We start from the raw sequence: 15,112 nt of genomic DNA on the forward strand, positions 1-15,112 counted from the left end.
GACATTAATAACCAACTTAAGTTTTTCCTGTGCTATCCAACCCCTTTTAGTTTATTAGTTTAAATTACTAGGCAGTTAGGGTCGATGTCAGACAATCAAAATATACCCCGTGTCAAAATAAATATTAATAGAGTGTGAACCTATTTTTAGTTGTATCTAACTAAAATCTTAAGACGAATTTGAAGTTTACAAGTTTATGTAATAATTTCAAATTACCATATAATTATAATTGTGTTTATCTTCAAATATTTTAATAGATATATAAAAGTGAGAGACTTAAGGAAGGGTTTAAGAAAAGAAGTTTAAAAGTTGAATTGAATAAATCTCCCTCTCTCTTTTTAAAAAGCAAGCTCTTCAGATCTCTCTTTCTCTCTGTATTTTCGTCTTATCGTACTCTGTGCCAAAACAAATTCTCTCTGAAAAATGGGAGCATACAGAGCCGACGACGATTATGATTACTTGTTCAAGGTTGTGTTGATTGGTGATTCCGGTGTCGGAAAATCTAACCTTCTTTCTAGATTCAGTCGCAATGAGTTCAGCCTTGAGTCCAAGTCCACCATCGGAGTTGAGTTCGCCACTCGAAGCATTCACGTCGAGGATAAGGTTGTTAAAGCTCAGATTTGGGATACTGCCGGTCAGGAACGGTATATGACTCTTTCTACTTGATAGTTACAATTAATATTATTTTTGTGTGGATATTTATGTTATTACTTGGTAAATTGAAAGTTGAGATCTGGAATGATGATGTACTGTGCTTCTCTCTACTTATTAACCTTGATGATTATCATTTTCTGCTAAGTTAGATCGAAAGTTTGATTTGAGCGCTAAGTGTGAGATCGTAAGTTTAGTAAAGATTGGAATTCATTTGAAGTATTGGTAGAGGTAGATCCAGTAGTTTAGTTAGTTGCTCTGTGATAATTCGTGTTTTTTTTTTTTTGAAAAAAACTTTAACAACATATATACAGAGGTCGAGTCAAAGACAAATGGATGCGAGCATACCGGCTGCTAGATACTTGTGGCTGCTATGGTTATTAGTGTGGTTGATTTAGCCTTTGGTTACTACATTGAGTACTAAGGACGAATTTCTTTTTGTAAGCTGAATTTTTATTAGTGGAGGGTTAATCTGATAATGAATGGTCTGATGAGTGAGACTTGCTCAGGGCCTGGATAAAAAAATGTGTTGACTTTTGTAAGGAATCATCAGATTGTTGATATAGGATTTTTTTTTTATCGAAATGGTGTGTGTTGAGTGACTAATCCATAAATGGGTCTCTCAGAATTTTCAAGACCAAAATGGTGAAAATGCATTCGCTGCAGAGCACCTTTCGTGTTTAACTTTGACATCCAAAAACAAATGATTCGTGAAGTGTGCTTACACTGAAGGTTTCATACGAACGATGAGTCTTCAGTTTATGTTCCAAAATATGAAGAAGGCTCATCCGTTAGAACACACCTTCAATGATATTTTAGATTTCAAGATAGTCAGCATACTTCAGAGAAATTGGGGAAGGTAGCCTTTTCATAAATATCAGAAACTTCATTTCTTTCCCATTTTCACCTGATCTATGATCCCCTTTTCATTTCCACCATTGTAAAAAAAAAAAAGTCCTGATATAGCTTATCACAAATTAAATATATTAGGGGAGGTGTTTCTATGTCCGGGCGTAGCGGCGTAGCCTACTTAGACACTAGCACGTGGTGGCTCTAGCAGAGTAGGAATGAGCCACTGGATAAACAACCTTCTCCTCGTTCTGTTGTTCACCTTCCCCTCCACCTTTAAAAGGACGTAAATGGAGAATCCTCCAACACCAAGTAGTTGGAGTTTTATTTAAGAATTTTTATTTTTATTTTAATGTATTAGATGAATGATCTTCATAGTATAGGATCTTTTTGTTTGTTATCTATGATCCTCAAAGTAAAGGATTATTTTGTACGTATTTATATTTTAGTTATTAATGAAGTTATTGTCTTTCTATATATTTGTTGGTGTTTCTATTTTTTTCATTAATAATAATGATCAATACAATTAAAATTCTGGGAACTTGAGGCATATTTGTCTGAATTGCAAGCCTTAAGACAGAAAGTTTCAGACGAACTTGAGGCATTTTTTTTTAAAGCCGGTGAAGTGAACTTACAAAATTTTTTGGGCAGAAAAAGGTGCTCTTTATGAGTTATGTAGCTAATTTATGAGTAACCCAAAGTATATTAGGGATGCTCTAATTTTCAGTATCTATAATTTGTATTTGACATGTCGTATGCTGGTGTAATACTGAGCCATTTGTTTGTTTCTACTCTCCTATGTCCATAGAATTCTATATTTTTACTATTTTATCCCACCTTTCATATGGCATAACTTATCCCAGAAAATGAAGGGATAAAATAATCTTCTTGGGACTAACTAATACACATTGGCTATTGTGTAGTAATCTTCTTTACGTGGTACAATTTTAATATTCTAGTTTCCTGTATGGAAATGTTATGAGTTCATGTATCATAATCTTACCTGATGTGTTCTTTCTTGAAGATATCGAGCAATCACGAGTGCTTACTATCGAGGAGCTGTTGGTGCATTGCTGGTTTATGATGTCACTCGTCATGTAACTTTCGAGAATGTGGAGAGATGGTTGAAGGAGCTCAGAGATCATACTGACTCAAACATTGTCATAATGCTTGTGGGAAATAAGGCAGATTTGCGTCACTTACGGGCTGTTTCCACTGAGGATGCCAAGGCATTTGCTGAGAAGGAGAGTACTTTTTTCATGGAAACATCTGCTCTGGAATCCATGAATGTGGAAAACGCCTTCACAGAAGTGCTCACTCAAATATACCGTGTCGTGAGCAAGAAAGCTCTTGAAGCAGGAGATGACCCGGCAGCATTGCCCAAGGGTCAGACCATTAATGTTGGAAGCAAGGATGATGTTTCAGCAGTAAAGAAAGTTGGATGCTGTTCTTCTTAAAACACGGAATGATCTGGATGTTGGAAGAAGACGTTCTATTCCAACTTTTTGAGTTCAAATTTTCATGTGGCAGTGGTACTTCTCCTATTCTGTACAATGAATGAATTTACCACATGAATCGTTAGCCGTGAGTGCTCTAGTTTACTGGTGCTCAAGTTTGGGTTTGAGCTCCCCCTTAAGTTCCTCAGCATTCTTTATCCTTGTTTCTATATTTATCTTAGTTTAGTGTATGATTGTAGTATAGCTCTCTTGGATAGGGGTGTATTTTGATTGCAAAGATTGAACCGAGACATGTTTGAACAGATATTGTTCCGGTTGGTACTACGTGCGTTCCACTAAATTTATCAAATCATTCATGTTTTAGTTGATATTATTTTCCATCTATCAATCTACACTTGTCTATGAGGGAAGGAAACACCAACGTGACACAAGAAGCCTGCATGAACACAAGAACTTACATAGTTCTCACGTATATATCACAATTGATTTCATCAAATATACTGACAATCTATCATTAGCATAAGATCCAGTGTATACACCCATGGCTAGTATGGGTGTGGCCCTTCCCCGAACCCTACTAATACGGAATGCTTGAAGCTAGCTTAAATGCCAAGTTCACATAACATACAAAAACTGCACAAAAGCAAAGTTAGTGAAGGAAAATATAGTAGAATTTGAGTATTTAACGTTATGTTGCTTTGTATCCTTCACCCTTTCTACAAGTTGGACTTGAATTACCAAGTAACAGAAAATACAAATTCTTTATTGTTTTGGTTATACTCCCAATAGACTAAGTAAAGTCGAGTCCTCTGAGCAGCACTGGCAAAATAAATAGAGTAAGCTGTTATGGCAACCCTCCAGGGTTAACCAACAAAATTCAACAGGTACTTTGATAGAGATCAGACTGGAGAATAGACTTTGGAAGCAATCATAACAGAGAACACTTGAAAATCAAATTATCTATGTTGCTCGGACTATTCAAAAATACCGCCTCCTTCAGAACCTATGCATTTTTTAGGATTTAGCGTGGGTTTAGGAACATTTTGGAGGGTCTGAGCAACATAGGCATTCATAGTCCTCTTATATTAAGAGGTAAAAACTCCATGAACATCTCGGGAGATTCCCGAGGAGAAATCACAATGAAGCACATTAACAAATTGGAGACACCTGAACTTTTAATAACAATTCTTATAACTGAAAGCCAAACAAGTAAAATTGTCATCAATACTGCCTCAATGGCTAGGTGCAAAACTTCTCCAAAATATGCGATTCGGTTACAAGATGATATGTTGCCTTTTATTCATAGGCCAAAGGCTGCAAACCATGGATACCCATTTTGGTTAGTAGTATTCTTAGGCTTTGATCTGTCGAACTTACATGTCCCGAACATCGTCCTTTTGTCAGAGTTGCTTTATGTTTCTTTACTTCCAGAAACTACTGCATTTTATTCCATGGGAAAAAAAAAGACAATTAGAAGTTAAAATAGTACAAATGAGAAGTTGCGAAAAACAGACATCAACTCGTTAAGTTGCTCAACTGTAGAGGGGGGTCTTACAATGTGTATGTTAGCACAACACTAGCGGAAGATCAACCAGCTTTTACTTTATCCTTGGTACTTTCTGCAAGACCGGTGCTAAAAATACTACTTAATCCTCGTGTTTTGGCATGTCGCTCCACTTCATCAATTCTGTTCTTGAGGAACTCAATCTCTCTACTCAGCTCTTCATCTCGCTGCTTCAATGCCTATGAAAGCAAAACAGATTATGATTTAGTTTTACATGGAAACAGAACATGGCATTGGCAGTAACAGTAATATCAAATCCTTATAACAACTTTAAGTAATAGATCTCCTCAATCTAAGACACAAAATTGTATTCGTGCTTATGAACAATGACAACCATAAAATAGTTTAGCTTATTTCTGTATCAAGGGAAGAAGGTTGAAGCAGTAAATGAGGTGAAGAAAGAGAAAAACAGCTCTAAGAAGTTTCAAATATAGCACACCAACAAGTGCAAAAATAAATTCACTTTCAAGGATACTTATATTTATACAGTTTAAAATTCTGTAACTTCAATGCTTATAGTTTCTGACTAGCTGCAGACCAATGATGCACAACTTACAACAGAAAAATAAACTAATAACTCAAAAATCAATAATGCATCATCACACCGATCTCAACCAAACCTGATCTTATTAATGCAGAGAGCAATACAAATTAAATATATTTTTACCCCTCAATCTTTTGGCTTCATTTTCCATGAGTTCTTTTTTTTCTTGATTAGCATCTTTTTTCTGTGTTCTACGGAGATGATTAGATTTATTTCCCAAGAAAATGAGTGCTGGGAGGAGGGACTGGGCGACTATTTCAGCACAAGCAAATCATTTTTTATGAATGTCGATATGCACCTCTAGTTCCTGCCTCCGAACTTCCTCCTTTCTAGCTTCAGATCTGGAACTTCTTTGCACCTCAAAGATAACGGCCACTCCAGCGACCTGAATAAACAGATAACAAAAGCATATTGACGGCGTTCAGCCTTGGTGGGAAAAAATGAGAAAACTGAACAAAGTGACTCATAGACATCTCCACACTATACATGACTAGATAATTGCTGTGCTATGCACTGAAAAAGGGAATATATCAGGTTAACAGGAGCATCTACGATATTCTGCTGTAGATCAATTAAATCAGCATTGCACTAATCAATCCTGTATCCGGTTAGGGTAGGGGAATTAGAGCCCGTTTGGATTGGCTTTATAAAGTGTCTTTTAAGCTAAAAATGACTTTTAAGTCCAAAAGAAAAAAGTGGGGGGGGGGGGGGCAACTTTTAACTTTTGACTTCTTTTTGTAAATTTTAACTTATCTTAAGCACTTTTTAATTTGCCAAACACTTCCAAAAGGAGAAGGAATAACAAAGATGACACCACAACAACCCTTCTTGATGTTAGCTTCGCTTAACTCAACAAGATATCCTGAGAAGTTGGAATTGAATGCATCAATTGCCGTCTAGGATATTTTAGAGAAATAGTGAATTTGTATTTGTAATTAAATACAGATGTATCTCCCTACTTTTTGGTGCAACATGGCTTCAATTAGTGATGTAGAAGCTATGCTTGATTTTTTAAGCACATTAGAAAATATGTAATTGTTGGTAGTTGTACATACTTCTCAGCATCTTCTTAATGCTGGCAATCTATAATACTATCTTTTACTGATAAAAAAAGAATGCATAAATTTTCGTATTCGTACTTGGGGCCATTTGATAACCCAACTAGACAAGTTTGATAACAGAAACATAAATCATCTAATACCACGTCAAATGCTTTCAAACTTAAACATTGTCACCGGAAATAAAATTTTCTCATCTTTAGATATTAGATATTAGTAATTATAAACTCATATTCAAAAGGCAGCATATTAATATATTTAAGCGTCACTTCCTTCATCCCAATTTGTTTGTTTAGTTTTCATTTGGCACAACTGTTAAGATAAAAGTCAAAATATGAACATCTTAATATCATTTAAGAAACAAGTGAAGTCATCCTATTATTTTGTGCAGCAAAATGGTGGATTAGATGAGTACCCCTGGTGTGCCCTAGGGGATAATGAAGCTGGAATCAAGACCTAAGAGAACAGGGTTTAAATCCCAGCAGAAGCAAAAATATAGGTGATATCTTCCTATCAGCCAAGACATCAGTGATCAGAGTTACTCGTTACATGTACGGGTAAAAAGATGTTGGTACCTCGCAAAATAATCAAGGTGCTTACAAGCTAACCTGAACATGCTCAAAATTTTGGTTTCTCACATACACTGCCATGTAAACAATATTTGTTTAGTGTACTGAACCCTAATCAAATTATTTGGTACTCAAAAGTGGAAAAACCGTTTTATCTACAAATAGTGATCGAATTGGCATATTACCAAATCACGCCCCTATTCCCAGTTGCCCCAACTATAGATATAGTGATTCGAGAATAAACCTTAGTGGCCAATGGTTAACGATGGGCACACTTTTAACCGAGAACAGGTGCTCAATAGGTTGAACCCTTTCAAGAGGTATCTAAATCAATTTGTTGGGTAAGTTTGAGGGGCGTCGATGTATTCCACCTAATTGAAACACATACATTACCAATACATAACCATATTAGACACATAAAGCAAATGTCTTTTACATTTTAGAGCACATACATAAAGAAGACAATTAGGTAGTACCACAAATTAATACTATTTGAAGTACTTATGAATTAAGTGATTTAGATTACTTAGCGAAACTTGACCCGAGGGTCTCTTGGAAACAACCTCTCTACCCGAAAAAGGTAGAGGTAAAGTCTGCGTACATCCAACCCTTCCCAGAACCAGAAGCCTACTTCTGGGATTACATTGGGTAGGTTGTTGGAGCAAAACTAATTTCAGATAGCCTTCAGTATTCAGATTGCACTTCTAGAAACTAGTGGGTTGAACTAGAACAAACCCCTATTCTGAAGCATAACATGTCATGCCTTCTCATTGAATCTATAATATCAGACTAAGTTTGGGATTAATGACCTTCTGTCTATGGTCTGCTATGAACATATGAAATAGAATTGTGAGCTCTATCACAAGTGAAATAGGACGTAAAAAGGGTGTTCTCATAAATAAACAAATCAGCATTTTGAAAAACATTACCATGATGATACATGATCATTCTCCCAAATGAGACTAAATTTCGATATGAAATATTTGTGTAATAGAACAAATTAAGGACCTAGAGACAACATTACCGAGAACACAAAGAGTTCACCTAGAAGATCAGCAGCAGCTTGAACTGCCTTATCTTCATTTAATGGGCGAATTGCCACATCAGTTGCATGACCATATATACGTCTTTGCAATTTAGTTGACAATCTATGATTTGCCTGCGGAGAAGAAAAAAGAAAGAAATCAAGTATGTGCATTGAGTATTGTCCATTAATTTCCAATTCTGATGATCCTCAGTTCCCATGCCCAAGAGAAGGAATTATCAACAGAGATCACACATTCAGAAGGATAATGCAAGACTGAAACACACTTAAGTGCCATAGACATGACCAATTCTGAGAGTGTCTTAACAAGTATATAGATGCTAATAAGCTGTGTTATTCTGAGTACATTGAAGCACACTGCATACAAGGGTTACTCAAGTAAGGTAGTCACCACAACTGCTTTCTTTCCTGTCAGCAACCGCTATGCAGCAGAGCAACTATAAGTTTAACCTACAAGAATGATTAGCCTTTGCCACTTATCTCATCATCTTCCAATTTGTAAGCCATAACTTACTTCAACGTGTTCAATTTTCCATAGAATCACAAATTCTTACTCCCTACTTCAATAGTTTTCCATAGTCAAACATGATTTAAAAAATGTATTTATTTGCGTCTTAGTTTGTATAATTAACTAAATACGCTTAGAATCATTTGATCTTCGCTACCTTTTAGCATCAAACTGTATTATTTAAAATATCATTCCAAGTCCACACCATTAGGTAATTCCATCAGGATAATCAACTACTACCTTCTTCCCATATTATATGCGCATCTTACTAAAAATGTTTGTCCCATATTACTTGATCACTTACTAAATCAAGATAGAATTAATTAAATTTTTTCTATTTTACCCCTACAATTAATATGGCCTTTTGAATGTAAGCAATTCTCAATACTAGCTATTTCTATACTCTATGTATATTGCATTGATATAGCAAAGGGCAAAATGGTAAAGTTTTTCAATATATTAATGATTTCTTAATCACTATGTAAAGTTGAAAGTGCCCATCTAATATGGGAAGGATGGTAGTATTCATCTACCTATGAGATTGATATTAAAATTCAACGTTAGCAGCTCAGTTTGTTAACTACCTGACCTTATTGGTGAGGGCTCGATTCCCCTCCCCATTTTCCCTTCCCCCACCCAAAAAAAAATCTTCAAATTCAAGTATTGAGCACAGCCAAGTGAAACTTCCGGCACCACCTAAGTAACCACTAAAAACTCAGAGCGACCTCACTAATTTTTAAAGGTTGTTTAACATTTCACCTTTAATTTCATACAATAAAAAAAAACCTCTTCTTCTTGACAATTCCAGCTCTTTATATACCACAAAAAAAAAACCAATATTTCTTTCATATCATCACAAATTACCACTAGCTACAAATCGTACAATACAAACAATGACCCACAAGATAAAAAATGATTTTGAGGGCAAAATGGAACCTGGGCAATGTTGATGATGAAATTTCGGAACCTTGGGTGATATCCAGCCTCCTTTTTGATGCGATTGCCGATGGGTTTGCAGAAAGATTTCAAGGCAAGTGTGCCTAGCTTAAACACGGGTAGAATCATCAGATCTCACTTCCCAAAACAGAGAAATTTTTAGAGTGTTGTAAAAAGTATTGAAGAAAAACACAAGGGTTTTGATTACTCTACAACTCTCAATCATGGAGAACCGCCTGGAAGGAATAAAGTGAATGATTGAGATATCGTAATAATGTTGGGGGGGGGGGGGGGGGGAATTTAATTATGAAAAGAATTAAGTTAAAAAAAAAATATGTTAAAAGAGGAGTAATATAGTAATAAAATAAATAAAAATATTCTTTTGATGATTAGCTTTTAAACAAGTATAACAAATGAGATTATCACATGTCACGTTTGCCTTATTGGTGCAGTAGATTTTTGGAGAGAGAAATTTATGTTTAAACAAATTTTATATTTCAAACCCAACTTCCAACATTGCTATCTTTCAAAACTTTTACATTTCAACTTAAAATTTTAAAAAGAAATTAGCTTTCAATTCAAATTAAATGTTTACATAACCTAATAATATTATATTAAAGATATGACTTGTGCTTGCTTGAGGAAAAGAAAAAATAAATTCTGAATAGTTACAATTTTCTGTCGTATATTCCATATTAAGTAAATTTTTAAAGCTTTTTATATTGTTTAAAATAATTGAATTGTTCAAAGTTCAAATTAAATGTTTGATTTTTTTTTCATATTCATTTTCTAGGATATAAAGTACATTATTTAGAAATAAAATAAAGACCAATAGTAAAAAATATAATTTAAATTATGTCCTTAAGTATTTTTCTTAATAGGTGTGCATTGCATATTAGCGATCACAAATTCTTGAAATAGAGAAATTTTCATATGGGAATGCTCTTAGCCTTAAAGCTTTAAAAAGTAGCTGGGTAGAAATGCGACCAAACTTTTGAATCCAATTAGTAATACTACCAACATAAATATAAAATGATGCACAATAACATATTAAAAAATATAGTGCATAAAACCATATTGACAAATATGAAGAAATGTAGAGATTACTTTGATTATTGTGTTTTGAAATCTTACTTACGATGCAATTTACTTTTTTAAAATAATGTGTTCTTTTTGTCTTTTCAACTTTTCCTTATAAGATACTTCATAAACATCACTTAATCGATTTCTCACTAAACACATCACTTGGAACTAATAAAGGATAGACACCAGGAAAGGAACTAAAAGACAATAATGACTATATTAAAATCAACACCTTCTTTTATGTATCCAAAAACAACGTTATAGCACCAAATCTATAAGATATCTATCCATGCTGAGAATTTAATAATTGAAACATATCTTCTATTCCTTCAAAACCACTCTTCTTTACCAACAAAAATAATTTTGAAGTCTACATTCTCAAGAAAAAGAAAGGACCTCTATCCTCACAGATTCCGCCTCTTCCCTTCAAAGAACGGAAGAATACATTTTAAATAATCCATTTGGATTTACCAATCTTGACTCCATGCCAGTCAGACAAACGACCCTCGGACCTGTAACAGAATCAGGCTCCATGCACTAGGTATTTTGAATAATGAAAAGGCGTGTGCCACAAACATCGAACCAACTCAGAGAAGTTGTTTTAAGTCAATCTAGCTTTCAGAGAAGTTGTCCTCACCAGCAAAAACAAACAAATTATTAGAGGAAGAGAGTTTTTCCAAGTATCTCTGCCAAGTGAATCCAAAACATCTGCATGGCTAGAGAGGAACGTCTTCTAGTAGGATTTGACTGTGAGCAAAAGGCAACTAGTTTCTGCACTAACAATCCTATTCAGGCCATTTATCAAATAGTCTTGGCGATCCTACAAAGAAGTCAATGTCCCACCTTGCCAATTATTGAAACTGCCAAACTAGAAACCAAACAAATTAGCTAGGAGATCAAATCGACTTGATACAAAGAAAGAGAAGAGTTTGCACATTAGGTGGATTTAATTGATGAAAAAGACAGAAGTTTGAACCTCGACCATCATAATCCTTAGTAGTATGCCGAATATAAATATCAGAAGTAGTAATTATTCACCTGTTAAAAGACTAATTTCACCATTAATCTGAGATAAATACTGACCTCCCGAGATTACAGACAAAACTTGAACTTATATATTATAGAATGAGTCCGATAAATATCATTATTCACATCAGGATAGGTCCAACAAAAATGCTTCACGAAATTCACCCACAGAGGCACAGTTGTTTCTCATACGAATAAAGGTTCACTTGAAGTTGATAACAATACAAAGTTGGAAATTAAACTGAAACATATACCTGATATTAGTAGGCTAACAAGTGAATAAAGGCCAATGGAAGTCCAGAAATAACTCTATCTTTGTATCAAGGCAACAAAACTAAGGATCACAGCAGCAGCATGATTCATGCATCGGCTGTAGACAAAGGCTCTAACACAGTTCTTGGGACTAGCTGCTGCTAAAAAAAGATGCAACGATGTAATTGAAGAGTTATTTCCAGGAAAGTACTAGTAGCAGTTAATGCTGCAAATAGATAGCTCTAAAGCAATACCAAGAAACAGTATCAATTAGCCTAGTGCTCTCCAGAAAGTCTGCATACCTTTCAAAACAACAGAGATCTTCAATGCAACTCTATCCCACCGAGACCATTCTTTAATTCTGGAAAATCTTATGGTAGAAAGCGGATGATACTCAAAGTAACTCCTAACCGGAATATGCTTATGAGTTGTCTAAATACTTGTTAGCTTCATCTCCTTCAGTAAGACCTGCAATTCACTGTACAAGCTTTCATTCTGAGGATGCAACGAGGACCCAGCCAAAAATTCATGCACTACTCCGTCAACATTGATCCAGCTACATCCTGGCTGCTTTACTACTCCTTTTTCCTTCATAGACAACCTCAGCCGTGAAATAGCACCCCAGTGATGATCAATTGCATATGTATTGGACAACATCACATAGCCAGCAGAATTGTTAGGGTCCACCTCAACAAGAATGGAGAAAATAATTCGGGCCAATTCCAGTCTGTTATGTAGCATGCAGCCACCAAGTAAAGCTCCCCATACAAAATTATTTGGTGTAAAAGGCATTGAGGTAGCAACTTGAAGTGCTTCCTCAACATAACCTACTCGAGCAAGGAGATCAATATAGCTAGCATAATGTTCCAATCTAGGAGCAATGCTAAAACATTGGCTCATTTCCTTAAATATTTGACGGCCTTCTGCTGCCAACCCTGCATGACTGCAGGCACATAGCAAACCAAGGAATGTCCCAGCATTTGGACGCAAATTGAGGTCTAGCATTTGTGAGAAAAGTTTTAACGCCTCCTTACCTTTACTATTTATTGCGAGACCCATGATCATAGCATTAAATGAAACAACATCCTTTACAACCAATTGGTCAAAAACATCTCCTGCTCTCTCCAAACTCCCACATTTAGAGTACATATCTATCAAAGCAGTTGCAAGATTTGCATTAGAAAGTAAAAAACTTTTTTGCCTACTACCTTTCATGTACTCATGAACCCACATACCAAGGTACAAATCACCAACTTGAGTACAAGCTGAGAGCACACTAACCATTGTCACATGATTGGGGCAACAACAATTAAGCTCCATCATTAACCGGAAAAGACATAAACCATCCAGAGCACAGCCGTTCTGAACGTATGCACCTATCATAGCATTCCAAGGAAGCACACTTCTCTTCCCATCACCAGAAATCTGTTCAAATATTTCCCTACTCTTATCAACCTTTCCCCACTTTCCATATAAGTAAACAAGAACAGTATTAACTGAGTCACATCCAGAACATCCCAAATCATACTGCTGCATTGAATACCAAAAAATCCCAATCCACTTCTCAATATTTAACATATCAAGTTTTGAACATGCAGATAAAACATTAATCATAGTATCATTTTCAGGGATCAAACTCTTCTTCACCATACATAAAAACAAACCCAAAGCTTCTTCAGACAAACCAAACTTAGCATACCCAGAAATCAAACAAGTCCAACAAACAACACCATTGTCAGGCATTTCATCAAACACCTTACGCGCAAAATGTAATTCTTTCAAACTCCTAGCATAAGCACTTAACAACCCATTACAGAGAGATGGGTCCTCACCAAATCCCAATTTCACAACAAGGGTATGAACCTGTTTTACATAAAATGAACACCCAGAACGAGAACAAGCTTTAAAAAGAAAAGAAAAGGTCAATTCATTAGGCAAAAGGGACCGATATCTCAACTTGTTAAATACCAAGAATGCACCAATGAAACTTCCCTCTTCGCTTAGTACTCTAATAATAGCGTTAAAAGGGAAAATGTTGGGTATTTTTAACTGATGAAGTATACGAAGGGAAATTTTTGATGGGTATTGACCAATAAGGCGAGTAGCAATGAGATTGTCTTGGTGAACACCAATACGGAAAACTCGAGCATGAATTTGTTGAAGATGATTATGTGAAATGCGGCCTTTTAAGAGGTTGGAGAGAGATGAGGAATGGAGAGCAGAAGTTGAGGAGAATGAGCGGGTGAAGCTGCAGCAATAATGAGCTATGGACTTGGATTTGATGGATTCAGTACGATAGCGAAGACTCTGCATGTTATTTCCGGTCTACCTCTCGCTCACTGAACACCCTTTTCGCGGAATCCGACACCAGTTTCTCCTCCGGCGAACAAATTCCGGTGAAGGCGATGGAATCAGTGGATTTAGTACGATTAGCAAAGGCGATTGCAATCGCACAACAGATTGGTTCGTGTTTAGTTATTCATTCAAAATATCAAATATATATACTTGGCCATTTTTAAAAAATTACTTTCCCTCCCCCTTCAATTTGGTTGTATAATTTTAATTTGACACGGAATTTAAGAAAATTTTTAAAAAAACTTTTAAATCTTGTTTCTTAATCTAAAGGTAGGCAGATTGTATGAAAATATTACTATTCACTCCATTTCAAAAAGAATAATCTGATTTGATTTGGTACGAAATTTAAGAAAATAAAAAAGATTTTTCAATTTTGTGGTACTAAATTAAAGTTATGTCAAATGTACAAAAATGCCTTTTAATCTTGTAACCTGAAACATGACATGTGGAAAGATCTTACCCAAAAAAGAAAGAAATTATTCTTTTTTAAACAGACCAAAAATAAAGATATTTTTTTTGAAACGGAGGGAGTAATATTTAATCTTGTGATAAGAACATGTATATGGAAATTGCTCTATAATATGCATATATATATTTATAACTAGTGAATTTCTCCGCGCTTTCCGCGGTTATGAAAGATGATAAGATGTCAATATATACTTATCCAGATATATAATTGTTTTCATAGAGAAAAACGTTTGGTTAGTAATTAGATTACTTCCAACAGAGTCATAAGTTACTATTACGGATCAAAATATTATTACGGACCAAAAGAAAATAAAACTTACAATAATAAATTTTTTATGTAAAAGACAAAATAAAGAGAAATTATAAAGAGAACTAAAAAATAACAATTAATGCAATATTATTCTTATAATCTTAATCATTAAAAACTAAAAAAGGAAAAAATTACAAAATTAATAGGCTAATGTGCTCATTTCTACAAAGTTTTACACTGCTTTTATTTAATGGAAATAATTTATATAAAATACAAAATAAAGAGAAATTATAAAGAGAACTACAAAAAGTAAATAAATAATGAAACATTATTCTTACAAACTTAATCATTAAAAAATACAAAATTAATAGGCTAATATAATTATTTATACAATGTCTTACAATGCTTCTATTTATAGGAGTATATAATGTCATAAATATGACTATTAATTATTTTAGGGGTTATGATAATAAAAATTATAAAAAAAAGGGCAGCCC

At 34.7% G+C, this 15,112-nt stretch overlaps 3 protein-coding genes across 6 annotated transcripts; 1 reads left to right on the forward strand and 2 right to left on the reverse strand.

Moving 5' to 3' along the window:
• Positions 1-319: 319 nt before the first annotated feature.
• Positions 320-3,325, forward strand: LOC129891302 (ras-related protein RABA1f). Its single transcript, XM_055966611.1, has 2 exons — positions 320-644; positions 2,525-3,325. Exons 1-2 carry the CDS (start codon positions 424-426, stop codon positions 2,955-2,957), a joined length of 654 nt encoding a protein of 217 aa, XP_055822586.1. The 5' UTR covers positions 320-423; the 3' UTR covers positions 2,958-3,325.
• An 802-nt stretch (positions 3,326-4,127) lies between these two features.
• On the reverse strand, positions 4,128-9,454 carry LOC129891303 (uncharacterized). The gene is made up of 5 exons (XM_055966612.1): positions 9,182-9,454; positions 7,717-7,851; positions 5,364-5,450; positions 4,513-4,700; positions 4,128-4,394 (listed from the first exon to the last, which is right to left on the reverse strand). The coding sequence occupies exons 1-4, from the start codon at positions 9,308-9,310 to the stop codon at positions 4,545-4,547; spliced, it is 507 nt and encodes a 168-aa protein (XP_055822587.1). The 5' UTR covers positions 9,311-9,454; the 3' UTR covers positions 4,128-4,394; positions 4,513-4,544.
• A 1,051-nt stretch (positions 9,455-10,505) lies between these two features.
• LOC129893508 (putative pentatricopeptide repeat-containing protein At3g08820) lies at positions 10,506-14,000 on the reverse strand. 4 transcript variants are annotated; one of them, XM_055969050.1, is made up of 3 exons: positions 11,845-14,000; positions 11,545-11,697; positions 10,506-11,132 (listed from the first exon to the last, which is right to left on the reverse strand). In XM_055969050.1, the coding sequence occupies exon 1, from the start codon at positions 13,853-13,855 to the stop codon at positions 11,975-11,977; it is 1,881 nt and encodes a 626-aa protein (XP_055825025.1). In that variant the 5' UTR covers positions 13,856-14,000; the 3' UTR covers positions 10,506-11,132; positions 11,545-11,697; positions 11,845-11,974. The 4 variants fall into 4 exon arrangements, with proteins under 4 accessions (XP_055825025.1, XP_055825023.1, XP_055825022.1 ...); XM_055969048.1 differs by having other exon boundaries at positions 10,506-11,124; positions 11,545-11,700; XM_055969047.1 differs by having other exon boundaries at positions 11,545-11,700.
• Positions 14,001-15,112: the final 1,112 nt, after the last annotated feature.

This window comes from Solanum dulcamara, chromosome 6, assembly GCF_947179165.1.
Source record: "Solanum dulcamara chromosome 6, daSolDulc1.2, whole genome shotgun sequence".
NCBI classification, from domain to species: Eukaryota; Viridiplantae; Streptophyta; class Magnoliopsida; order Solanales; family Solanaceae; genus Solanum; species Solanum dulcamara.

What these genes read in the sequence shown, in the direction of transcription:
- LOC129891302 (XM_055966611.1), top strand. Translation starts at nt 424, where the DNA reads ATGGGAGCATACAGAGCCGACGACGATTATGATTACTTGTTCAAGGTT. An exon ending in GATACTGCCGGTCAGGAACG is followed by an intron (nt 645 to 2,524) that starts GTATATGACTCT and finishes TCTTTCTTGAAG; the next exon opens with ATATCGAGCAATCACGAGTG.
- LOC129891303 (XM_055966612.1), bottom strand. Translation starts at nt 9,310, where the DNA reads ATGATTCTACCCGTGTTTAAGCTAGGCACACTTGCCTTGAAATCTTTC. An exon ending in TCATCATCAACATTGCCCAG is followed by an intron (nt 7,852 to 9,181) that starts GTTCCATTTTGC and finishes TCTTCTCCGCAG; the next exon opens with GCAAATCATAGATTGTCAAC. An exon ending in TTCGGAGGCAGGAACTAGAG is followed by an intron (nt 4,701 to 5,363) that starts GTGCATATCGAC and finishes TTGCTTTCATAG; the next exon opens with GCATTGAAGCAGCGAGATGA.
- LOC129893508 (XM_055969050.1), bottom strand. Translation starts at nt 13,855, where the DNA reads ATGCAGAGTCTTCGCTATCGTACTGAATCCATCAAATCCAAGTCCATA.